The sequence below is a fragment of the Desmodus rotundus genome, chromosome 12, assembly GCF_022682495.2.
Source record: "Desmodus rotundus isolate HL8 chromosome 12, HLdesRot8A.1, whole genome shotgun sequence".
NCBI classification, from domain to species: domain Eukaryota; kingdom Metazoa; phylum Chordata; class Mammalia; order Chiroptera; family Phyllostomidae; genus Desmodus; species Desmodus rotundus.
The window spans coordinates 12,879,480-12,904,761 of NC_071398.1; the positions used below are offsets into that span (position 1 = coordinate 12,879,480).

At 48.0% G+C, this 25,282-nt stretch overlaps 1 protein-coding gene across 1 annotated transcript in view; it reads right to left on the minus strand.

Annotated features, from left to right (window-relative positions):
- Positions 1 to 25,282, minus strand: part of CDH11 (cadherin 11) — a 136,941-nt gene that overhangs the window by 17,424 nt on the left and 94,235 nt on the right. Inside the window, exons 4-11 of the mRNA XM_045188344.2 lie at positions 23,890 to 24,184; positions 20,937 to 21,056; positions 18,576 to 18,743; positions 13,888 to 14,075; positions 8,010 to 8,263; positions 2,271 to 2,407; positions 1,352 to 1,485; positions 989 to 1,106 (exon numbers count right to left, since the gene is read on the minus strand). Of these exons, the coding sequence (XP_045044279.2) occupies positions 989 to 1,106; positions 1,352 to 1,485; positions 2,271 to 2,407; positions 8,010 to 8,263; positions 13,888 to 14,075; positions 18,576 to 18,743; positions 20,937 to 21,056; positions 23,890 to 24,184 (1,414 nt within the window). The remainder of the gene's footprint in view (positions 1 to 988; positions 1,107 to 1,351; positions 1,486 to 2,270; positions 2,408 to 8,009; positions 8,264 to 13,887; positions 14,076 to 18,575; positions 18,744 to 20,936; positions 21,057 to 23,889; positions 24,185 to 25,282) is intronic.

Genomic DNA, 25,282 nt, shown 5'->3' on the forward strand with positions numbered 1-25,282 from the left:
CCAGGGTGTGTTGAGGGAACTGAGTGGATAGAGTATGGGGAGGCTGTTGGCATGGTGTCTGAAACAGCTGCTGGCACTCGTGATACTGGCCACAGTGATAGTGCTGGTGAGGGAAGCAATACCACTTAATAGATTAACGTAAGACCCCGTAAGCCTGCTCCGAGTCACCGAGAAAGACAGGGTTGCCACTGGGCTGATGCAAACATATGCGCCCAGGAGGGTCACCTTTTACTGCTATGTCAGATGATGGCATTGTCAGCCTCTTCTTACAGACCTGTAGGGTCATAGGTTCATAGGAAGAACTGCAGACCAAAACAGTCCTCCCTGGCGTCAAGAAACTTAGTTTTTGATCCTGGCCCCACCACCAACTTTGTCAAGGGGCCGCGCCAGTTTGGATCCGTGCAACGCAGACAATGTGCAGAATCTGCAGGGGACTCAGAAAGCGCTTCATTCTCCCGTGTTCCAGCGGCCACAGGATGCTTTGTTCACGCCCTCCGGGCAAACAGCCTGCAGCCGCACTCGGGTGCCCCGCTCTGTCCCCAGCCACGGTGCATGCAAACTGTGCAATGGAGGAAGAGTCCAGCTGAAAAACTGTCTTGCCTTACAAAGTTGAACTAATCTCTCCTAATGCTCTACTTGACATCAATATTCATAAAGCCTCGCTTTCCCCCGAGCATTCATCAACCTCTTAAAAAAAAGATAAATGAAGTTGTTTGCATATTGACCCTGTAGGCTTCCCCACTTGGTTTCCCACTGCTTCATGAATATCAAAGCCAACAAGGAAAGGTAAAATAAAACGAGACTCACTTACTCATGTGCGCCCTGTCTCAAAATAAAGATCGCATGATTACTTCTCGTCGGCTCGTCAACAGAAAGGCAGTATTAAGATTAGGGAAAATACTTGTGCTCTGCAATATAAAAACCATGTACTCCCCATTTCTCCTTCCCATCTCTACTCCCCTGAATGCGTAGGCATCGTGATACGAACCTCTGTTGTCTCGGACGGTGAAATTTGGATTGTGAATGATTTCAGGGGGTAGACTGAAGATAAATCTTGGTCCATTGGCTGTGTCATCCTTGTCATCTGCACTAATTGTAACAATTGGCTGAAAGAGAAAGGTGGCCCATAAATAAATCATGCTGACATTGGCACATCATTTGTTTAAAATTTCCTGGCTGGCTAAGAAACCTGACTTGAATTAGAGGACATAGTTCCAGAGCTAAACTAGGGTTCTGAAGCTTTTCCTGGGCAGTGGGAGGTATCTCCAGGGGATGCTCTCAAAATGAAACTCATCTCCAAATGCCTTTCCTTGCTCACAGCCGGGGCCGGAGACGGGGAAAGCGTCGTTACCTGGTTAGAAAGCGGCTTGGTCTGGTCGCTCTCACAGATGAAGCCTTCATACGTGGCAGCAAACTTAGGGGCATTGTCATTGACATCAAGGACCCTGATGGACACTGGGACTTTGGCTTCCTGATGCCGGTTGTCTGGAAAGAGAGACTTCAGTCAGTGCCAGGTGGGGGGGATCCACATGGGTCTCAGGAAACAGTAAGCTCCAGCCACTCCTTCAGGGAGGGTAGGGAAAAGCACAGTCGGCACAAAAGAACTGAAGTATGCAGATGGCAACATTAGACCAGTGAGAACTAAACTACTTCTCCATTTCTGCCAACTTAGATGCTGAGGTTACATTCCAAATGCTGATGATAGAGCCTGGCACCCCTGAGTGAAGTCCATAGCAGTGGTTCTCAAACTAGGCTTCCCCAGAGCAGCAGCAAAACCACCTGGGAACTTGTTGGAAATGAAAATGCTCAGCCCCGCCCCGGATGCTCTGAATCACAGGCTCTGGGAATGAGATCCAGAAATCCTTGTTATACTGAGCCCTCCATGGTATTCCAATGCATGATCAAGTTTGAGAACCACTGGTCTCCAGGTAAACAAGAGCCAGCAAATCTTGGCTCTGGGTCTAAACAGAACTGAGTGACAGAATACAGCGGGAAATCCTTCGGCGATGGGTATGGGCTTCAAGCTGCTGAGGGCTCTCAGCTTACTTGCCAAGTCTGTGCCCAGTTCTGCCAGAGAAAACAAAAACATCTCTGTTTTTACACATATGACTTCCTAGACAGACAACCAAAAATGCATTTTTAAAGATTGAAAAACATGGTTCAGACTAAAAAATTTATTCTCTCTCAGCTGTCTGTCAACTTTCCACAATATATAGATTCTGGAAGAATAATCTTTCGTAAAGCAGAATCAAAACCCTTAGGACACTTACGGATTTCTGACGCAAAAACGGATATGTTGAGCCAGGCTGTTTCCTCTCTATCCAAAGGCTTTGTAGTTTTAATGAAACCATCCTCTGGGTTAATAGTGAAAAACCTGTCCAGGTCAGTGTGCCGATCAATTGAATACCTAAGTGGGATGCAAACGAGGCGATCAGAGGAGACACTCCGAGCAGCTTAATATTTGAATATTTTCTCCATGCTATATTTAAAAGCAACTTTTTCAATGAGTTGCTTGAGCGAGGGTTTTTTTTTTAATCAAATTTACTTTTCAAACTTTGTACATGAATCTTTTATAGAAATCGTTTTGCCACATTGGAATTCTTTATTCAGTACAATGAATGAAAGGGCTGTTTAGCATATTTGATTGAGAAGCGTAATAACACGTTGCCTATTTCCCCATACTTACTATAATCACCCGCCATCTGAATATTTATGAAATTGCACTTGGGAAGTTGGTTTGCCTTCCTCCCAGACTATTCAGAACGTCATAACTGTATCAAACCTTTGCCAGACTTTTGCATATGAGATATTAAATAGTTTCAAGTTTATCTAAGTTTATCATCAAGGATCATTTATGGTTCTAAAGAATCAGTTTTCTCCTTGTTTAGAGAAAAATGCTAACTACATTTTGAGTGAATTTATTTAGTTTATGAACTTAATTTTAGGGTCTCTCACGGCGGCTCGGCTGTGAGTTCCAGGATGAAGTGAGCGAAGCAGGCTTGGCCGTTCCAGGGAAGCGCATTCTCCCCAAGCTTCAGTGACTCCAGGCTGTGCCGAACAGCATAGCTACGAGGTTTTAGCTACTTCCGTCCACTAGAAAATTGCCTTCCTCAAAGAAATGACAAAATAATTTCCAAAATGTTACTGGAGTCTATTTAGGGCAAGGTGAGGTAGGGATGGGGTGAGAGGAATGGCCCCTACTGAGGTGCAAGGTGAAGTGACTTGTCCAGGACATGCAGAGTGGTGAGTGGCGGAGTCCTGGCTTTCAGGAGTCTGTCGAACTCTAAAGCCCCTTGCCTCTCACCCCCCTCACTGAGTCCAAATGGAGAGGAGCAAGGATGCTTAAGTTAACACGGGGAGCAGGCTGGGCTTCATAATCAGCTTTTTTCCCATTCTCCGTTTTCCTGAAGTTTGCAGAATACATATGCTGAAGGCTTTCCTGGAGGTCCTAAAACCGAACGTGAGAGGTAGCAGAGACCATGGATGTCGCGGGGTTTAACGTCCTCAATTTACAAATGTTGGGTGGCCGATCTGCCAGTCTCTGGGGGAGCCACTATGAGAAGCTGGATCTCCCAGTTCCAGATCCAGTTCTTTGCGGGAAAGAGGGGCCGTGCGCATCAAGCAGCACCTCACAGCATGCAGACCGCGAGCTCGCTCAGGCTATCGTCTGACTTCACAGCCCCCGTGGCGTGGAATGACCCATCCCTTCCCCAGGGGGACTGGAGATACACGATGACACATCTCATAAACAGCAGTGGAGGGCCAGTCGCCGAGCCCTCAGCAGGTGGCCCCACATGAAAAGACAGCAAAGATAGTTGAAGACCTTTTGTCTTGTCCCCAGGAAGTTTACCATCTAGTTAACATGACAAGACGCACTCATAGGAAGAAGTATAATAATTCAAAATGTTATTCTATAGAAGTGAATTGGTTTTGTAAAGTCTTAGGTGTCAATTCATGTTCTTTGAATCTCAGCTTATTTATCATTTTGAACTGGAATATGAATAGCACCTAACTTTTGGGTTCTTTGTGGGAATCACCTGACATAAGACATGTTTAAAATATACAACCTAGTGCCTCGCACGTGGCCAGCAGTCCACTGCATGCTGTTGTACTGCTGTTACACGCTGTGGCTAGATCACGGGGCCTCTCAGGCCAATCCACAGAGCGCGGCCTTCTTCCTACGGCCAGTGAAAATCATGGAAGGCTTTTGATCAGAGGAATAAGTAAGACAGAATCACGTTATCAGGCAGAGGATTAAGGGAGGGTGGGCAAGACAGCCTGAGCAAGACAGCGTAGAGGACACTTAAGGATGTGACCCGGTATTTAAAGAATGAGGCGAGAAGAGAGTTAGATGTGGGAGTGACAGAGGGAACCAAAGCTGACGCGATGGAGAAAGAACCACGAGAACTCAGATGGTATTTGATATCTGGGGGAGGCTGGGAGAGTCCCAGAGAGTTTCTAGCTTCAGTGTCAGAGAGGAAGGAGACGTTGGGAGACACAAAACAAAGTTGACTTAGCAGGGAGAAGAGGCTGAAACACAAGGGGTGTCTCGCCATGCAGAGGGAGCAAAGAGTCACCTCCGTGCCGGGTTTCAGAGTCTGAGGAGGACCTGGGCTCTTCTGCAGGCATGTCACAGTCCATGTAAGCTCCAAGTTTGTTCTGAATGAGTGAGGGAGCCAGTGTAGAAGGAACGCAAGTGAGTGACACGCACACAGCACACCGCAGAGGAAGTACCGAGTTCCATCGGGGAGAAGATCAGCCAGGAGCCAGAGAATCGGGTGCACGGACGCAGTTCAGTGATGCCTGGGGGCGGTCTCCATAGGTGAGTGGTCAGAGAGAGAGAGGCCAAAGTCAAAGGCTGAGTCTCAGCGAGGGACAGGGACAGTGACTAGTGACAACACCAGGGGTGTGCTGTCTGCGATGTGCGACGTTCCTGCCGGCAACGCTGAGAGAGAACATTTCAGGAAGGCGGTGGTGGACAAAAGTGCATCTAATGCTGCAGAGTCTGGGGGGAAAAGATATGCAAACGTTCGTGCAGCTAAGAGGTGAGGCGACACTATAAGGTCTTACCCACAGGTCCTAGAACACAAACTCCTTTAGAGGTAAACATCAGCAGTGAGGACAGGAGACCCAGTGAATAAAGAGATCAGCTGGGTGATGGGGTTCAGTTTGCAGGGGCTGGTTCACGGGGTATCTTTGGATAATTAAGGACGTGGAAATTGTCTGCGTGCACGCAACAGCTGCTGTGGAAAACGTGACCCCAGAAACCATCGCTGAAGTGGATCCTCGGAGACTGAGGTGCAGAGGAAATCAGCAGTCGCTCCTTGTATTGTTCATCATCGCGCTTCTAAAACGTCACCAGTGTAGCTCGATGTTCCAGACCAAAGCTAAGTCATTTAAAATTCACGCCATGCAGATTTTTGAGTCGTTTACAGGTGTCACAGTGGCGCCCAGGCGGCACGTGATGCATCTCCTGCACAGGGAGAACTCAGCACCCGATCCTGCCGGGAAACCTTTTCATTAGCGGCAGCTGGGCTAGAGTACAAAGCTCAAAATGGTCTCCAGGTAGATGCGGACTAAAATCCCGTCTCTAGTACCGACTGGCCGTGTGACTTTGAGGGATTTGCATCATCCCACTGAGCCTCAGTATTTCCATCTATCAAATTCTAAAGCAGTTACAGCCTCAAAAGGTGTCTGAGTATTAACTTCAACTGAGCGCAGCATGTCGGGACCAAGAAGATGCTCAGTAAAGAGTAATTCTCTTCCTTCCTCCTGGAAGGAACAGTGTTCAAGGAGTCAAAGGCAATGAAACAATGTTTTCATGTAGAACTTCCTTCTGCTCTCTCAGCACGTTCTTTGGTATAAATAGAACAATTCTATTGTCCATGACAATTTCTTTTTCATACTCAGGTCCATTTACTTCTTCTTTCCAGCCTTACCGAGGTATAATTGACAAATAAATACTTGCATATATTTAATGTGGACAACATGATGTTTTGATATATCTTGTGTAACAATGACCACGATCAGGCTAATTAACAAATTCATCACCTCACAGGGGTACCATCTTCGGGGGGAGGTGTGTGTGTGGTGAGAACACGTAAGATCTACTCTCTTAGCAACTTTCAAGGACAAAATCCATTATTACCTATAGTCATCCTGCTGTACATTAGACCTCTGGAACTTACTGATCTCACAGCTGAAAGTTGCACCCTATGACCAAAGTCTTTACTCCCCACTAGCCCCACCCGCCAGCCCCTGTCCTATTCAGTTTCGGCATTTGATTTTTTGAAGATTATGCAAGTAAGTGATATCATGCTGTATTTGTCTTTCTGTGTCTCGCTTCTTTCACTTAGCATGCTTTTCTCCAAACTCATCCACATTAGCACATGTGGCAGGGTTTCCTTTTTGAGGCTGAGTCACACTCCACTGTATGTAGGTACCACCTTCTGCTTGTCCACTCACCCACTGACGGGCACTGGGGTGGTCTCCATGTCGGGGCTGCTGTGAACAATGCTGCAGGGAGCATGCGGGTGCAGCTGTCCTGGAAAACAGCACAGAGGTGCCTCAAAACGCAGATGGCAGCCGAAGCTCTCGGTGGGCTGTGCCTTTTCAACCTCTGAGGTACACAGACCTGTCCCTGGCCCTTCTGAAGTGTGCCGAGGACAACACAGAATCTGGAGTGTCACGGTGATGTACATGGTGAGAGCTGTGAGGTGGGAGGTGACATCTAAGTGCCATGTAAGCAAGGTGGAAAGAAAGGGGGACAACGAACCAGGAGGAAGGACATGTAAAGATCTGGAACTAGGAGGCAGCCAGTTGTACTTCAGAGGAGGGGAGGTAGCCCAGTCGCACTGCAACTGAGAAGGGAGGCTAAGACAGACAAGGGGAAGTCAGAGATCAGCAGGGCGCAGAGCAGCTGGGGGGAGGGGCTGGAGCAACAGCCTCAGGCTAAGAGTGCTGCGGTTGCCTTAGGGGGAGGGGGCAATCGGGAACAATTCAGTCATTGGTTATCTTGTTGCTGTTTAAGAGCAACAAAAGGAGGCGATGTTTGGCTGTTTTAAACCGACCACTCGGACTATAGGATTGACTTCCGAAAGAAAGGTCGGGGGAGACTGGAGGCAAGGACCCAAAGAGGAGGCAGAGAAAGGAATCGGGCAAGAAGGGAATTAGGGACAGGGCCTTGGAAACAGCAACATCTGCTAGAATGCAGAATGCAGTCCGGGACAGGCTTCAGCACCTGGGAGTTTCTGTCCCACATGCAGACTCTGTCCTGAATCTGTGACTCAGGTCTCCTTAGCTGCTTCACCAGCAGCCCCATCGCTCATTAACTCAGGTCCAGACGGGGCTTGGGGGAGGGTGTGTCCTAAGTCAACTTTCTGGCTTGCTCTTCTAAGTCACAAAAAACGTTAATAATAAACAAAGCACCCTATATGTGTTTGGCACTTTGTTACCTCTTACAAGTGCTCAGCAGCAGCTACACAGACAGCTTGCTTTGTAGCCTCCTGCTGACCGGCCAAGCCGTGCTAGGCAAGCCGCCCTGCTGTACAGCGCCCCAATTTCCTCTCCCTTTAAAGAGAGCAATTCCCATGAAAAAGATACAGCGAAGGAAACAAATTAGACTGTGTGTCTGCACACCCAGTAGAGTAACTGCAGCATAGGAAGGTGTTCAATAAGTTATAATTACTGTACTTATTTCACAATTAGTATTTACACTTCGCCACAGTTCCCCGAGGCACGCAGGCCCAGCAAAGGGTTACACGGCTGGGAAATCCGCTCCAGGGAGACACTATGTAGCTTTAACAAGCCTGTATGTATGAAAAGTGAGCAGCAGAGGTGAAGCAGCCTTGCGTCTTCTAAACCTTAATCTTGTTTACACCGCATTGGACCTGATTATCTTGGGCCCTTTTGAAACTGAAGGATGTGGTTTCTGGTTTCTGCAAGGCTTTTGGAAAACCTCCTGCCTCTATAATTCCTCATCCAGGCTTTTAAAATAAATCTCCCGGTACCTTATCGGGCTGTTGGCAGCATCAGGGTCTTTGGCATGGACTCTCCCGACCACGGTGCCAGCGGCTGCATTTTCTTGCACTTCATGGACGTAACTCGGGGCCAAGAACATGGGGGGCTCGTCAGCGTCTTCTACTGCGATCTTGACCGTCACAGTGTCCTTGAAAGGCCCATTGCTGATGAACTTGGGGTCGATGTGCACGTTGGCTGCCTCTACCTTCAAGCTGTACGCTCTTTTGGTTTCGAAATCTACGGGCTGACAAGAAGGAAGAGAAGATTGACAACCAATTCCTCGAAGGAAAAATGAAAGAGAAAGACCTGTTTTACAGGGCAGAGTGTATAGTTCCTCAAAGCGAGACAATCAGTGTCTATTCAATATCCAATTACCTGAGCCATTTGGTAAGAAAATCAGACAAATCGATTGCTGACACTTGGGAGAGGCTTGGCGGGTAATTCTAGGAGCACAGCGGAGAAGGACCTCAGGACCTGAAACGGACCTCACTGGGTACCACCGCGCTAAGGCTGCCCAGAGCCCCCACAAATCTCCCGAGGAGGAGAAGGAATTACAATGCTACAAAAACAAAAGCCATAGACTGTTCCGTGAAGTACTGAGTTATCTTGGTAAGAAAAGTAGCCCCCGAATTTCCGCCAGAGGCGTCTTATCAGATGACTGCTCCCCTCCACACGTACACACACCTGGCTTCGTCATCTGCCGGCCTCATTTTTAAAGTGTCTGAGCGTGTTGGCTTTTCCAAAGTCCGGGACCCTGACCAGCAGCGGCCCAGTAAGATAACTTACGGTGGTTCGTGAATAATTTGGGTGGGTGGGTTTGTTGAGTCACATTAACTTACTTATTGACCCAATTATTCCTTCTCCAATTCGTCCACTTCTGAACACATCAAGAGTATCTTAGTGTGGTGCTGGTTTTTTAACCTATCTGTTCCGCTTCTTAACCTCCCTTTTGAGAGACTGTGCTGTTACAGCTCACTAGTCAGATTAGAAGAATGTTATTTTCTTTTGATTGTGTTCATTTTTAGGATACCCTCTATTTACAGCAAGTGATAGGGAAATAAGAATAATGCTTCCTTGTTATAAGAATCTATCATATGTAAAAAAGGCCCACTTAAAGAGAAACCATTATAAACTACATAGATTTTACACAGGTATGAAAAAAAAGGGAAGTGGCTGTTGAATGGTTGCAGTTCCTGGGAAATGGATGGCAAATGCCCCTAATTCTGAACGAGAGGAGAATCGATGGGCAAGGGGTGAAAAGTAAAACTGTAGCAGAGAAACAAGCCCTCGTGCCCAGGAAACAGAACTTTCTAATTAGCACTCCGGATGGTGCCCAACTACCAGATGTTTGGAAAGACTCGGTCTTTCAAGGCAAGCATCTGCCTGCCACGCCGTGCTCGTCTGCCTGGCGAGCGCTTGGTTCGAACGGGCATGCCACCCTAGGGTTGCATCTTGCTGGAACTCTACAAAACTCCAAAGGCAGGGCGATGCCAGTTTCAGGAAGGTTAAACACATTCAACGCCCTTGACCCGTTTTTCCATCATCTTCCCGCCTTCACGCTCCCCAGAGTCAGGGAACGCTTCCACTCCCTGGAGCAAAATCTGCCCCCAGGTTGCTCCTCCATTCTAGAACTCAGCAGAAGTCTCATCCTTTGCTGTGTTATGAAGCAGCAGAAAGGGATGATACTTATAGGTATGAAATTGCTGAAGTTTCTCAAAAATCTTTCATCATTAGATAAAGTTAAAAACTAAAACTGGACTGTGATCATTCGGAGACCCGGTAAGTGGAAAATTTCTAACTTCAGGTAGTCTGAGCCTTCCTAGAGCACAGCCTTCTCTGACCTTGGCTGAGGCCTTTGCCCAGAGCCATGTTTCCAGGGGGAAGCCCTGTTGATATTAACGCTAGTGCAGTGCTTGTCAGATCCCAAGCAAAAGACCCCAGATCTTGGCCAACATCTGTCTGAAATGCCCTTTCCTACTTTGGGGAGGTTTTTCTAAATTTTCTTGTGGCTACTCAAGCCTCACTGCCTCGGAAAGTCCTCCTCAACTCCCCCCGACAATCATTGTGGTCCAGTAGCTGCCGCTCCACAGCCCCTCATCTCCCGCCCCGGGAGGTGGGGAGCATCCCAAAGAACTCTCCTGAGTCTTGTTGATTCTCGCTGACCTTTGCCTCCCCGACGCCCAGCAATGCCTGTTCCAAGTGACCGTACTGACTAGGTGGGGAGCAGGGCCGACGGGTAACATTGAAACATGGACCTAAACCACATTCCCTGCCTCCTTCCAAAAAGCAGATTTCAGGTTGTCTCCCAGGTAAACATTTATAGCCGTGTTATGAGTACTTGAAATAAAAACTAAATGAGGCAACACAACATAAGCCATAAAAATCGTAATACCCCCTTGGTAACTAGCCCCACCTCCGACAAGTCTCCCGGAGGGACGAATTCAGGGAGAATACCAAAACGAACAATATTCAAAAACACATGATGGCTGTTGCGTACTGTAGAAGGCTATCTCCAATCAGGGGAATGTACGCACACGCACCAAACCCAGCTGTGCGATTTTATTAAGGAAATAATGGCCCATCAAGAGGATGGGGCGTTATGCAACCATTAAAAATGATGATGTGTATTATGTAACAGCGTGTAAAATGTTTATGACGTGACATTAAGTTAACAAATCAGATCACCCCCCGACTGCAGCTGTGTTAAATGTGATACATCCTCATCGATATACATGTGGGCAAGGAGTGGAAAGAAATAATTAGACATAAAAATGACTTTATTAAAATAGAGAATATTTAAAATGTTTTCTGATGCTGCTCTCACGCTGTTTTACAAGGAGTCTACTGGGCTGGAAGTAAATAACTCAGAAATGGCGCCAGGCTCTCTCTACGATAAGGAAGAGGCCCGCTTGGTCAAGGGTGTTGGCAGTGAACAGGCCGGACTGCCCTCCAGGAGTCGACCAAGCCAGCGACATGGGTCTCGTCTTTATCGCTCGTTGGTTCTTCTTCAGCCGACCACACAGAGGTGGTCTGAATGCTGGGGGGCAGTTCTCTCGCTCGTGCACCGCCAGACGCATGCCTGGCACTCCGGGGCCTCTCACAGAGTCCGCACGCCAATACCGGTTGCTTCCTCGGCGCTTCTGTAAACGAATGGCTCTACCCGCTCCGTATCTCCTGAATTCTTCATCCTCCCCTCTTCTGCCTCCTTCGGTTCTTTGTGATTTCTTCCTTGAATCGCAATAGCAGTTTTCCAGCTGGTCCCACTGCCTCCACGTCAGAACCCTCGAGACTGACCTTCCTCAAGTTTCTTAAAGTTGTCCTGTTTCCAGTGATACCTGATTCCAAGGAGTCCTTCGGGGGCTCTTTCTTTCTGCCCTTCCTCTCCTTGGCTGTCTGGTAAAGACCTGCCCATCTATCGAGACTCAAGAATGGCCCCTGTAAGAAGTCACTCATGTCCCTGTTCGCAGATCCCATCGCACTTCATTATAGTCGGTTCTCAGCTGGGGAGTGATTTCACTCTAACTTACCTCGCGTTTAATTAGGCAACGTGTCAAGCTATTGTTTATTAGCATGACTGGTGGGGCGGGGTGGGCTGTGTGTAACTGGCATCTACTGAGGAGCGAGCGGGCAATCTGCTACACATCGTCCAACGCACAGAGCAGCCCCCTGCGAGAAAAGCGGTCTGTCCTGAAGTGTCCTTAGTGCTGGGGCTGAGAACACTGCTCTGCTTAATTGTCATTTCACTTCGCTGTCCTGTTACAGTGTGATCTACCTGTGGCCGGACTGTCTCTTCAACTTTCCACGTCCAGCCTCTCACGATAGGCTTGCCTGACAAATAATCACTCAGTAACTCTTGGTAGAGAAATTGGGTTAATAAATCAAAAAAAGAGTAAAAAAAAAAACTATATTAAAGAATATTTTTAAAAGACACAAATATTTCCATTATTTCTCCATGCCCTTTAATATTGTTACATCATATATAATGACTTCCACAAGGACCCATCTTTTTATTCTGTCAAAGTCACCTCTCAATTTTTTTTCTTTCCTAATGCACATTTGGAACTTTGTGCTGTTATCAGTTTTAGAAATGACATTACATCTTACTCTGTTTTAAACCTGAACAGCAGTACTTTATGCAATATGATCCTTTTGCTCAGAATAAACACACTGACTGGCGGAAAACGTGCAAATTAATCTTACCAGAGAGCTCATTTGCCGAGTGTGAGTCCCACGGGCTGATTTAAATGTTTCAGGGTTTTAGAGACACAGCGTGTTTATGCCCTGAATACCTGAAAGCAGGTGACAACCTTAGCATGGCCAGCCGCCCAGTGACGTGAACAGCACGGATGGGAGGCAGGACCGCTGCTCCCAATGCTCATGGATCATGTGCCCAATGCCAGGCATGAGTGACAGTAGCGTTAATGAGGCTGCCGCGCCGGCAGCAACATACACACAGTCCGCACAGCAACCTTCCGGAGGAGAAACCCAGCCCCTGTGGCGGTGGTCAGGGCTCCATGGCCACACCGCGCACAGTCTCTAATGTTGACTTTCCCAAATGTCCGAAGCTCACCCCAGTTCCATGTCCTTTTACAGCAGTAACCCCATCTTCTCTCTGTTCTGTGTCCTGTCATATTTCTCCCAAACCCAACAAAGCCTTCAAGTGTTGGGGCAAGTCAGCTTCCTCGAGCACATCTCTCCCTGCCCCCCCTCACAGAAAGACCCCCCCCTGCAATTGCCCCCACCTGACCCGTGCTTTCTCCCCAGCTCCTGGCCTCTATTGATTCTTCAAATTAATTTTTTAGCAGTGTTGCAGTCCTATCTTTTCCATCACATGGAAGAGCTTAATATTCATGCTACAAAACCAAGCTGAAAATGAACGCTTGATTAAAACCAAGGTAATCCCATGATCCAATTCAGATTTAATGCTCCATACGCTTTGATGATGGAGAGATGTTGATTTCTCAAGTGGTAAGGCGGGGGGCGGGGGGTTGTTTTAGAATACACTATGGCTGTTTCTTCACTTCAGTGAATTCCATCTGGCGCCCCTTTTCAAGCCCTTTCTGGCCCAGCATTTCTCAGATGTCTTGAGGGGGAAGTTGTTCCAGAATACTCTAGGTTTGGATTCCCTGCCTGTGATTTGCTAGCTGCATGCCTGTAACAGGGTCAATTTATTTAATCTGTCCAAGTCCCAATCTCCTCATAATGTCCACAGGGATCACGCAATCTACCTTTTATGCTTTTTGTGAAAAGTAAGCGAAAGAAGGTTTGGAAGAGGCTCGGGCTTTCTCTGGCCAACATTTAGTATTGGGAAAATGTTAGACTTTAGACACAAAGCAAGAAAAAACCCCAATAAACTTCCCATTGCAGGGGATTAATCCCAAGGACCCATGGCTAGTGGCAGTTTAGCTGATGATGGGAGAGGGACCATTATGGTTGTTTCTTGGGTTCAGTTTTGAGAAACAATCGCAGCAACGTAGTGGAACTTGGATGTTGGAGATAGGAAGAGTGCCAAGCAGCCTCTGTTAACCGACTCAGTGTGGCCAAGGCACGGGAGTGGGGGGGGATCCCCATGCCTGCTCAGGGCTGCTTCTCCAAAATCTAGATTTTTCCAGCTGTCTGTCTGGCCACGGCAAATCTGTGCCAAGAACTAACTAGCAACCTCAGGCAGGCATCACGAGTCTCTTTTGCTAGCTGCCTCTCTGGAACACAGTCCTGCTCTTTCCCCAGAGCTCCGAGCTCAATTGCGAAGTGGGGTCAGCCCCCAGATGCACATATTTGCATGTTTTAACCTTCGGTTCCCTGCTTCTTGCAAAGCTGGCTGCCAGAGCAGGGTACCAGTGATGCCTCTGATTCCTCAGCCTAACTCACCTTTTTCAGCTTCACCACGCCCTCCTGTGTTTCATAGTCCGTTGTGATTTCAAACAGTTCCATACCGTCCCCGTCCACAATGTTGTACGTGACTAGGCCGTTTTCTCCGATGTCCGGGTCTTTAGCCTTCACTCTTCCCACTTCCTCCCCGGGGACAGCTGCTTCTGACACAGACATCTGGTACACACCTAAAAGAAGATGACATCTATGTTTATTTCCCCTTTTATTTGTCAGCTGTGAGGCTTTAGATTCCACTGAATTCCAATAAATTTCTCAAAGGGTTTGAAAGGGAACTTTCTATTGATTGAAAACATGAAAAGAAGTGAATGGATGGGAGGAAGATCCTGCACGGCTGGCTTGTCAAAGAAATGTGTTCTACCAAAGAATGATGGAACAGTACCAGGGTCCGAGCTGGTGTGGCGGGGTCACCTGCCTCATATGAGGGAGGAAAACAGTGCTCGGTTACATTTCCCATCAGCAAGTGATGGAGGGCCACGTCATCTCTACACATTCAAACAGCCAGGACTTCTCTTCATGTCTTTGGGATGGCCCAGGAGTATGGCACAGCCAGATTCCGGGCGGGGGGGGGGGGGGGGGGGGGCGAGACTAAAAAACCCTTCTGTCCAAAAGCCTGCTGCAACTCCATATTTACTTTAAAATCAAATGCAAATTTTATCGTTCAAGATCACGACCCTTCTAACTCTAGCTCTACATCTGACTTTCCTCTTACTTCACTTCCTTCAGCGTCTGGTCAAACACTAGCTTACCTGGGAAGTTTTCCCAGAGTGGGACCCTTTCAGGTATTTGCATTTGATGTTTTATTGGGAGCTTAATGTGTGCCAGTCACTGTGCTAGTCCCTGGAGACTCGGCAGTAAATGAAATCGTCAAGACTGCTCCCTGAAAGCATGATGTGCACACACACTCTGACGTCATTGCTAAGAGAAGGAAGAACATGCTAGGATACGGGGCAAAGGGTGATGAGACAGTGGGGTGTGCTGTGTGTGTAACTGTGAGACAGTGGGGTGTGAATGTGTGTGTGAGCACATGTGTCTGTGCGTGCGACCATGTACCCTTGCATTCCATAAGTGTGGGTGAGAAGGAGAAAGCTGGAGAGAAGGAGAGAGAGAGACAGATTGACTTTGGCTGGGATGGGCTGGGAGGACATCCCTCAGAAGGAGGCACCTGAACTCCCCGGAAGGACCTGATTAAAAACAGGGAACAGCAAATGGCAGAGACCCTGGGGTGGGAACACACTGAATACACACAGAGTAGCAAGAAGACAGGTGACTGGAGCCTTCGGTGAAGAGAGGAGGGTATGTAGGTAGATGGGGGCCCGGTTGTGTTAATAAAAAGGGGGGCATTGTAGGAGACAGCCTCCAAGTTTTGTTTAAACGTGTTGGGACGCCGCTGGGAGGTTTTCAGTAGGGAAGTGAGGCAGGAGATGATCTTACCAGCATTTCCACGTTTCAAAAAATAATCTACATGAAACAGTATGGAGAAGCAAGGATTGGAAGCTGAATGGTTGGGGGCAAGTTTCTCAACCTCTGTAAGTATTTGTTCCCCTCACATTGAGTTTTTCAGTCCCGGGACTCTGTCCCTGTTCATGTACATCATTTGCCTTTGAATACGTTCAGTTTGGACCCATATTCAAGCTCATCAAGCCACACCCTCCACATTAAAAGACAAAGGGGAAGTGGGAGTCTGAGGACGATTCCCAACTTCCATAGGTGAAGGTTTAGAAACTCCTGCTGTTAGCTGATTTTCTCCAAATCTCACTGGCATTCATGGCTATGAAACTGGGAACTGCACAGCCCAGAGGAGCCTTTCCTGTGCGACGGGATGGGAGCACGGGCCGCCTGCTGATAGTCCTGCCTGGCTCTCCTTCTAGTGCACCAGACCTGCACAGTGTGGATGGTGGGGTGTGCAGCGTGTGGACTGCTGCGTGAGCATTAAGCTTGTTGGAGATGCCCAACCCTGTGTCTGGTCGGGCTAAGCAGTCTCTTCCCATCTCTCCTGGGATTCCAGGACAAGTGGTTGTTCCTGTAGTCCTCCACCTCACTGTCTCCCTTGTCTAGATGGTTGTCTTGGAAGGCAACAGGGCCATATTTGGTTGCCTTTCTTGTTCGCTCATTTGTGAAAAATGTCACCTTTCTGGACATAAACTCCCAGGCTCCACCGGCTGCTCTCTGAACCTGTGCGGGAGACACGTTCTGGCAGCACCAGCATCGGCGTGATCATGAAGCAGGGTGCAGCCAAGAGGAGGGCCCCAGGAAGGGATTTGTAATGGGGTCCAGGACTCGGGGTGTCCAGGCAATATTAGAAAAATGTATGTAGGATGTCCTCACCCCCACAAGCCTGAGCCAGTGGGGATGGGACCCATGGAACAGGGCCATTCAGAGCTGTTTTGGGTAGCAAGAGCTTTGCAGCTAACCCCTGGCACAGTCATTTAACATATCTATAACCTTTAACTGGTTTCATGGATATGTTAAATAGCTGTGGCCCTGCTTTGAGCCAGGGAGATGGGAGTGACTTCCACCCAAGGTGAGACTGGGAAGAAACTCCCCCTGGTTACAGGGCCTGCGTGAGAGCGTGGAGATGATTGGCTCCATGCCATGGGGCCACACCTGCCCAGACTTACTATGGCAGCTCAGTAAAGCTGGAAGAATACGGGGATACTGGCAGGTGTAGCTGACTGTAGGAGGAGTCGGAAATGGGGCTGCAAAGGAAGATGGGTGCTGGGATTTAAACCTAGGCCCGGCAGCCATAGAAGGGGAGGACCACAAGGTTTTGGGGGAGAAAGGAGGATACCACGCGGCTCCAAAGTAAATAGGGAGTAGACCATGCGGCTCTGAAGGAAGGAGAACCACGAGGCTCTGAAGCAAGTAGATAGATAGAGGTCCATGTGGTTCTGAAGTGGGGAAAAGGACCACTCGGTTCTGAAGGAGAGTAGAGAGGACCACGAGGTTTTGGAGTGCTTCTTCTTGCCACGCAGCTTAGGCAGCAGGAGAGACTTTGCCAGGAAGAAAAGGGGAGAAAGGGTTCTTGCTGGTGGGCCATGAGAAGGTGCCACATGGCTTTGGATTAACTGGAGATTGCAGCGGCCACACAGCTGATGGTGCCGGGAGCCTGAATCATGAACTTCTACTTCCTTTCCTGAGACACGGTACCCCGGACTGGGCACAGGGAGAGGGAAGGACTGTGCATCTGTGGGTATTCTAGAGGACTTTAGTATCTTATTGAAGACATTAAGCCATTACTCTAAGTCTGTGTAACTTTTAAATAAACAATTCCTTTCCTTTTCACCAGTCTCTGGCATTGAGAGACGTCTTTCCTCTGGCGGCGGGCATTGCGAACCTAGCAGGTGGGCGTGGGGGAAGGAACCTCCAGAGACAGAAAGGGGGAATCCTTTCTGTAATAATTTATCGTGAACCACCCCCCTCCTTGCTCTGTAACAATCACACTGTAGCTCCATCTACACTTAGCCGTACGGAAGTGGATCTGTGTTCAAATGCTGCCTTTGCTACATTCTTTGGGCAACTTCTGAACCTTGCGTGGAACCTAGTTTTACCTGTCAAATGCCAGCTCTTAGAGAGATTTGCAGTAGTAGTGACTGCTCACTAATGATGGTAGTTGTAGTTATGGTTATTAACAGCAACCTATCCAAACCTTTATTTCTTTTATTTCCCTCAGCAAGCCTATAAACTTTGTAGAAGGACAGACCATAATCCCTCCATTACATACTAATCATGGCTAACATTTGTTGACAACCTATGCCAGATAGCACTGTAAGATTTAATATCACTAGCTCTTTCAGTTCTAACAACATCCTACTAATTAGGTCTTAGGAAAGACTGTTTTCTCCCAAAACAGCCGAAACAACATCTCCCGTCCCCCGGGCTTTTTCTGTAACTTGACTTTGCCAGTCCTACTGTTGAAAGACGGGGCCTATGAGAACCCCGCTGAAATTTCGGCGGTCTGAACACTACAGTGAGAGCGATGCAGTGGGTCACGGCAGGCAGCACGGTTTCCGCCTGGCGTCCCCGGGGTCTCACTTTCAGAGCCTACCCCAGCCACTCCATGGAGAGAGGTCCCGGTGGGGAGGAACCGACAGCCACCGCCCTGCACCCGCCAGCCGTGTGAGCAAGCCACAGGCATGGCAAGCAGACCCACCAGGCCCAGCGAGCTGTCCCCCGTTGACACTGCGGGAACGGAAACAAGCCGTCCCCTCCACGTTTTGCCCATGTTGCAGACTCGTGGCAAAAATAAACTCGCACTGTTTTAAGCCACAGAAGTTCTGGGTGGCCTGCTGCGGTGCAACGGATGGCGAACCCAGGCCCTGCCACACCCAGGTCAGAAAGGAGAAGCTGCGTCCGAGACAGGTTCATTCAGTGCTGACGGCCTCACTAGCATCTGGTACGGTACCCAGAAAACAGGTCTTCTGTTTCCGGGATTGTGGGACGTTTTACTTCGCCTGTTTCCCCTGCTGCATCTATTCTGTTTCAACTTGTTTTTGTTTTGTTTTGTTGTTGTGGCTTGTGCTGTCTTCTTTTTGCTTTTTTTGCAAGAATGACATAGAACCTCCATTTCCCTAGATTTTTTTCTTCAAAGTTGAGTAGAGCAGGGAAGGGTCAGAGAAGGCGCTGGCTGGGGTGCCCCTGAAAAGGGAAAGCCAAGCCCACCTACTTACTCTGCGGAAACTTGGGGGGGTTATCATTGACATCAGTCAGGGTGATCGTCACTTTGGTTGTTCCTGAGAGTCCACCCATGTGTCCGCCCATGTCCTTGGCCTGGATCACCACATGGTACTCCTCCTTGGCTTCCCTGTCCATGTTGGGAAGGGCCGTTCTGATGATACCTGGCCAGGGAAATAGGAAATATCACAGATACTTATTTCCAACAACAGTTTAGCAATAAAAGTTCCAGGCCCAGGGAACACAGAGATGAATGAAACAGCACCTCCCCTCACAGAACAGTTACTTCAACACAGTCATGAGCACCCAAGGCAGCTACACCCACAGCATCATCGAGATGAATTTTCCAGCAAACTGGCATGATTATTGATGTAGCATTAAATTTGTATATGGTTTATATGTTACATTTTTAACGCAAATACAACACTTATAGATCCTAAATACTGAAGAGAGACCACTGCAAGGGTGTCCATGCCTGAAACCATGCTTTTGCACGTGTAAAAGTCTACCCCTGGCCCTGACTGGCATGGCTACGTTGGCTGGGCGTCATCCAGCAAAGTGAAAGGTTGGTGGTTTGATTCCTGGTCAGGGCACATGCCTGGGTTGTGGGCCATCCCTGGCTGGGGTGCGTGCGAGAGGCAACCGATCAATGTTTCTCTCACATTGATGTTTCTCCCTCTTGTTTTCTCCCTCCTTTCCCCTCTCTCTAAAAAATAAATTAAATTAAATTTAGACCTGGCCAGTGTGGCTCAGTGGATTGAGGATTGGCCTGCAAACCAAAGGAATCATCAGTTCGATTCCCAGTCAGGGCACTTATCTGGGTGGCAGGCCAGGTCCCCACTAGGGGGCATGTGAGAGGCAACCACACACTGATGTTTCTCTCCCTCTCTTTCTCCTTCTCTCCTCTCTCTAAAAATAAATAAAATCTTTTAAAAAACTCATCAAAAAAATTTAAAAAAAAAGTCGATCCCTGCATGCAATTCTTAGAAACATTTCTATGCTCCGTATTGGGTTAAAAGCAGAAGGCATATAGTTCATGCAGTACATTAAAATGTTAAAATTAAAATTTAGAAGAGTGTACCAGATGGGTTAAAAATATACACAATAACAATGATAGATTATTTAATTTGGCACGATCCATGATTTGTATAAAAACCAGGCTCACTTAAATCTCTTGGGAACATGTGCAAGCTTTTTCTTTCCGTACATATGGCCGTATTTACAATGGAAATGTAAAGAGCACGGCGGAAGCCTTAAACCCTTATCCCCCTTTTACCCCCCGATGTTTACGTGTTTCTCAGAAACAGCCTTTAACTCACTGGGCCTCCTTTCCCTGACCTGTAAATAATTCGGTAGGTTCATATTTTGAGTCCCTGAAACAAAGACGGTTGCAAGTCGAGTCCCCCGACTAGGTCTGAACATCTAAACACAAAGGCTCAATCCGATGCTTTTTATGGAAGCAAAGCAAGTAGCCCCGTAAATCGTGACCTGGAGCAAAGTGGCTACAAATAAATGATGATGCGGGTAAGTGGAAACAATATCAAGTAAATGAGCAAAACAGCTGATCGGTAGTCTATGTGTATACATATAAGCAGAGATGTATTTGATATATTTTAACTGTAACGATAAATGTGAATTATTTGTAAACATCTTTCAAATACAGGGGGCATACTGGAGAAAAAGGGGCTGAGGGGGTAATATTGTGGACAAGCTGTTTCACAGGATTTTAGTGTATATTCTAATAAAAGGATCTTCAAATCAAAAATTGGTATAAATGAAGTGAAGCACTTTGGTTTGGGTTGTTACATTTGTTCATTCTCTTGGCTTGCTACTTGGTGTCTGTAAGAAGTGAGCAGAAGTTGCTTCTGGATGCTAAGGCCCTCTGGGCATCTCTCGGGTCCACAGTGAGAATGGGAATTCGCTGCCTCCCAAAGGTCCTTGAGCATCAACACCCCGCCCTCCGCTCTGCACCGAGGCCATTGGGGGTGCCAGTTTTTGTGTAAGTCCTCAGGTTCTCTGGTCTCTTTATTTAGATCCGCAGTTAAATTTTATGACACAATTTAACTACTTTAAGATAGACTCTTAAACTGAAGTTGACTTCTGTGATAACACTTTTTAAGATAAAAGTTGTGTTTTCAGATTACATTTATTATTGGGACATGGTGAAGTACAGACGGAGACAATAATAAATATGGCTCATCGGATGCTGGGCACCTGTATAGCGTCCAGTATTCGCACCCGCCCTGTGAGGTGGCCCTTTTCACATTTGACAAAGCAGGGAACCAACTAGGTTGAGTGAGCAGGTCTGGGCTCCTTATTCACGGTGTCTCACAAGCCACAGGGATATTTCCCGGTACCTGTCTGTGCTTCCACGGAGAAGTAGGGCTGTCCTTCGAGGATACTGTACACCAGCTTGGCACTGTTTCCGTAGGTGGGGTCATCTGCATCTGACGCTGTCACCTGGATTACTGACGTTCCTTGAAAGGGAAATGAATTCATTAGCAGCAGTTCCTCGGCTTTTCTCATTCTATTCTAGTGTACACAGTTTCATCTTAAAACGAGAAACCGAGGAAAGATTATTTAGCATGCCTTCATTTTCCTGGGTTTGAAATGCAAAGTAATCTCCCTCCCTCCCTTCCTTCCCTCTTAATTCCTGTACCTTAAAAATGAACTTTTTATATTCATACATCCTGTTATGCTTGGTAGTTAAAATAATACTATGATCATTATTGTGAAAACATTCTAAGACCCCTGCAATTAAAATGTTCAACCTATCAAATAATTAAATAAAAATCTCCCCAGAGTATAATAAAGGGTAATTAATGATGAATTACTTTAAATGAAAAGACAAAATACAGTCTTCCATCTGTAGCAGAGCAATAAATACATCATTTTATTGTTACTTTGCATGTAATAAAATGGCTGCTAATACTACGTCTTAATTAATTTATGGCTATAAATATCATACAGAATGCTGTTCCCTCCTGGCACGACAGCTGCATCTTCCCACCGCTAACAGTCTGGCAGTCACACAGCACAACCCCCGCAGAGATCTGGTGGGGTGTAAGGTGAGCGTTTGTGGGTCAGAATGGAAGGAAACCAGGCAACTGAAGGAAGACGAGATTGTGTTTTTTCTAGAAAAAACTTCTGTTCCTTGATGGTCACAAGAATCTGAGGGCAAGAAGTGCTGGGCTTCAGACGGGGGTAGAGATGCCGGCCGGACAGAACCAGCGATCCTCAAATTCCTCGGTGCCAGGCGCTGTTTGGGGCACACCCCACATGTGCTGCCAGGGTCCCCCGCTCAGCACCGTTTTGCATCCACTGCACTGGTGAGATGCTGGGTGTGGGACGTATGAAGTTTTGCAACCTATTTTGAAAACTGGGTTGTTGCTGGAGTCGAGGGTCTACGCCCTGTCCGGCAAACAACCAAACCCCAGTTCTTTCCGTGGCATTTTCAGCAGAGGGGCAAGGGGGAGGCTGGGGCCCATGGGCCAGCCTCTGACAGCCCTGTAACACACAGCGTGGCCAGTGACTCCCACCTGGCGGGAAAGGAAAGCTCACTGTCTTCTGAGTCCTCTTCTGTAGTTCAGTTTCCGCGCAGACAACTTTCCTGAGCTCTTCCCACATAACCAGCCACTATTCTAGCTACTATTCTGGGTAGCTGAGACTTACAAAGGAGAATGGGCTCTATCTTCTGCCATCATGGTACAGCTAGGAAAATTATTAATGTTTATGCTTTATTGGAATCGAAAACTCCACTAAATCCATTACAACTCTCTGTGTTTTACGTCTGTGTTATTTAACCCTCACCATGGTTTACGTTATCCCGATTTTATAAATGGTGAAATGAAAGCTCAGAAAGACATCAGAAACGTTCCGGGTTCACCTGGCTGGCCAGACGCCTGCCCGAGGTGCGTACCCACCCAGCCCTGTCTGGCAGCAGACTACTCTCACGGGCCTTGATGGGAAGCTGGCTGTTACTCCTTAGCGTCGAAGAGCCCCCACAGGTGCACACATGAAAATTCCCCTGGAGAATCCTTTTTGGTGACTCGCCTTTCCCCCCAGCTCAGCCGCTGACACTGCTGTCTCCTCTTTTATGATTTAATGTTTGTGTCTGCTGCTTCTCATTAAAATCCCCAGGTGACTACCGCAAGGCTAAGGGACTGGGCAGGGCAGGAAGGGAAGAGAAGGTGGCAAGAAGTGGCTCAGCCTGGCCCTCCTAAAGTATGAGGAGGGCTTGACTTTACCTGCAGGAGGAAAGGGAGACTATTTCATTTTTTTAGCATCATCTCTATCAGCAGAGTAGAAGGTGCTTAGTGTTCTTGGGTGATTTCTGCATCTAAGAGCTTTCTTGAGCAGAAAGATTCCCCTTCTTGGGGCTGGGTCCTTCTCATCTGTAAAAAGGGTGGCTTGACCCTGATGACCCCCCTAAACTCATTCGAGCTCTTAATCTCTGCTTCATGGAACCAGACTCACTCCCTGATCGGAACAGCCCTGCTCGCTGTCTGAAAGGGAAACCGTTCTTAATAGGAGACAAGATTCTCAAGAGACCACAATCACATGCCTTCTACAGAGTCAAATGAAAGTTACTGCCAGGAGAAGGTGGCTGGCTGAGGAGCCCTTCAGGGAACCAGGCTGGAACAATGCAATGCCTTGATGCGTGATGACAAGACGTGCCTACTTCTGCATTACTCTAATGGATGGTGACAGTGTCATGGTTGAGAATGTATTCTGGGTTCACTTACTAGGTCAGGTGACCTTGGATGAATTAACCTTCTACTAGCTTGGGTTTCTCGTATTTCTGCAAAATATGTCAAATAGGACCGACCTCATTGCAAAGAGGAACTGTTGCAAAAATTAAATGCAGTAGTCCATGTGTATCATTAATTAGCGCAATGTCTACACAATATTACTATTGTGTAGCTAATGCTGACTGAACACCAGCATGCACTCGTGACTAAAGCATATTATCTCCAGTCCTGCAAGACTAGAAATTGTTGTTCCCGTTTTACACAGGTGGAAACCCAGGCCAAGAGAACAGCCAGTCACACAGCTACTAAGTGCCACAGCCAGGGTGACCTGGATTCGGTCCCTTCTTCCCACTCCTCCATATTTTCTAAGTTTAGAGTTTCAAATCTCATGTCCACCTTAAATATCGGAGACTACACAGATAAACCTTTTATCTGTCATTCTGCCATTGAGACTACAGCGCAAGTTCCACTTCCCGATCTGGGAGCGTGGGCGCCGGCCCACCCGGCCGCAGGGACGCCCGCCTGGCAGGCAGAGTGGCCCCCCCCACACCGTACGCACCCACGTTGGACCTCTCGGGCACGTTGGCATGGTAGGTCTCGTGCAGGAACTCGGGGGGGTTGTCGTTAATGTCCTGGACCTTGACGATGAACTCTGAGGGCGGCTCCAGTGGCCGGTTGGTGTCCCTGTCCACCGCCTGGGCCATCAGCGTGTACTGGGCTCTCTCCTCTCGGTCCAATGTCTTGGTGGCATGAATGTTCCCTGATTTGTCATCAATCACAAAAATGGTTCCGGCTCCTTCACCTGAGAGAATGTATTTAATGTTCCCATCACCAGAGTCAATATCGGAATGAAGCTAGAAAAGGAGAAATTGAGATTTGTAATTCCATGAAGGCTGCGTGGGGAGACAGAGAGCCACTTACACGCTGTTTGCCACAACACGCTGTGTGCACACACACACGCACGCATGACGAGAGGGAGACGTGCCCACTCTGTTTTACACGTGGGGAAACGGAGTATTAGAAGAGACAGCTGCCTTGACCCAGGTCCCGCGCCTGGCAGCTGCGAAGCCGGGGCTCCAGCCTCAGTTCTGATTCATTTTTAAATTCTAGGTCTCGCGCTCTCTCTCCCTCCTCCCCACATAGGCACACATACAAAATACATACACAGGCATAGCATTAATGGAGTTATTTTGAAAAAATACGTGCCTGTTACAAATAATAAAAAAAACAACAAACACTTCTGTAGTAACAAGCTGTCTCGGCTCGGACTCCCGCGCCTTCCTTGTCCTCACTCCACACAGCTGCCTCACCCGTCTCCCGCAAGCCCGCCACGGCGTGTCCTCTGCGTGTGCACCGGTATCTCCACAGACACGCACGTGCTTTGTTTATTTGTACGCAATAACGTGCCACAATGCACACATCTCTCGAAGGAGGTCCCATTTGGGGGACCCTTCCACATCAGAACACACAGATTGACCTCACCTGTACGGATTCTGCTATCACTTCTTTTAGCCGTGTTCGTCCCGAAACCCTACCACCGCTTCTGGGACCTTGTCTCTCCAAACAACTCACTGATCAGACCTTTCCAGAAGACCCGCTGTGTGGTACCCGGGGAATGAGGAAAAGGCAGGTGGGACAGCCCTGGACACAGGCAGCCTCTCAGACCACAGGAAGAACCTTCCATTTCCTCGGTTCCCCGCCCCCCACATCCGTCGACAAAGCCCAGAGGAATTATGGTACCTGCCTAAATACACACTTGCCAAGTCCAGGAAACCACCTCCCCCACCCCCGTGGCTCTGCTCCGGGTTTCGGGAGACAGGAAGCCCCGCCAACAGCACGTCTGATTTTCCTGTAACAACAGACTCACCCCCCTTCTTGTCCAACCTCAATCTCTGCAGCTCTCATCTTAATCTGAATTCATCTGCCCTCCCCATGCCCCTGGTGGGGAAAAA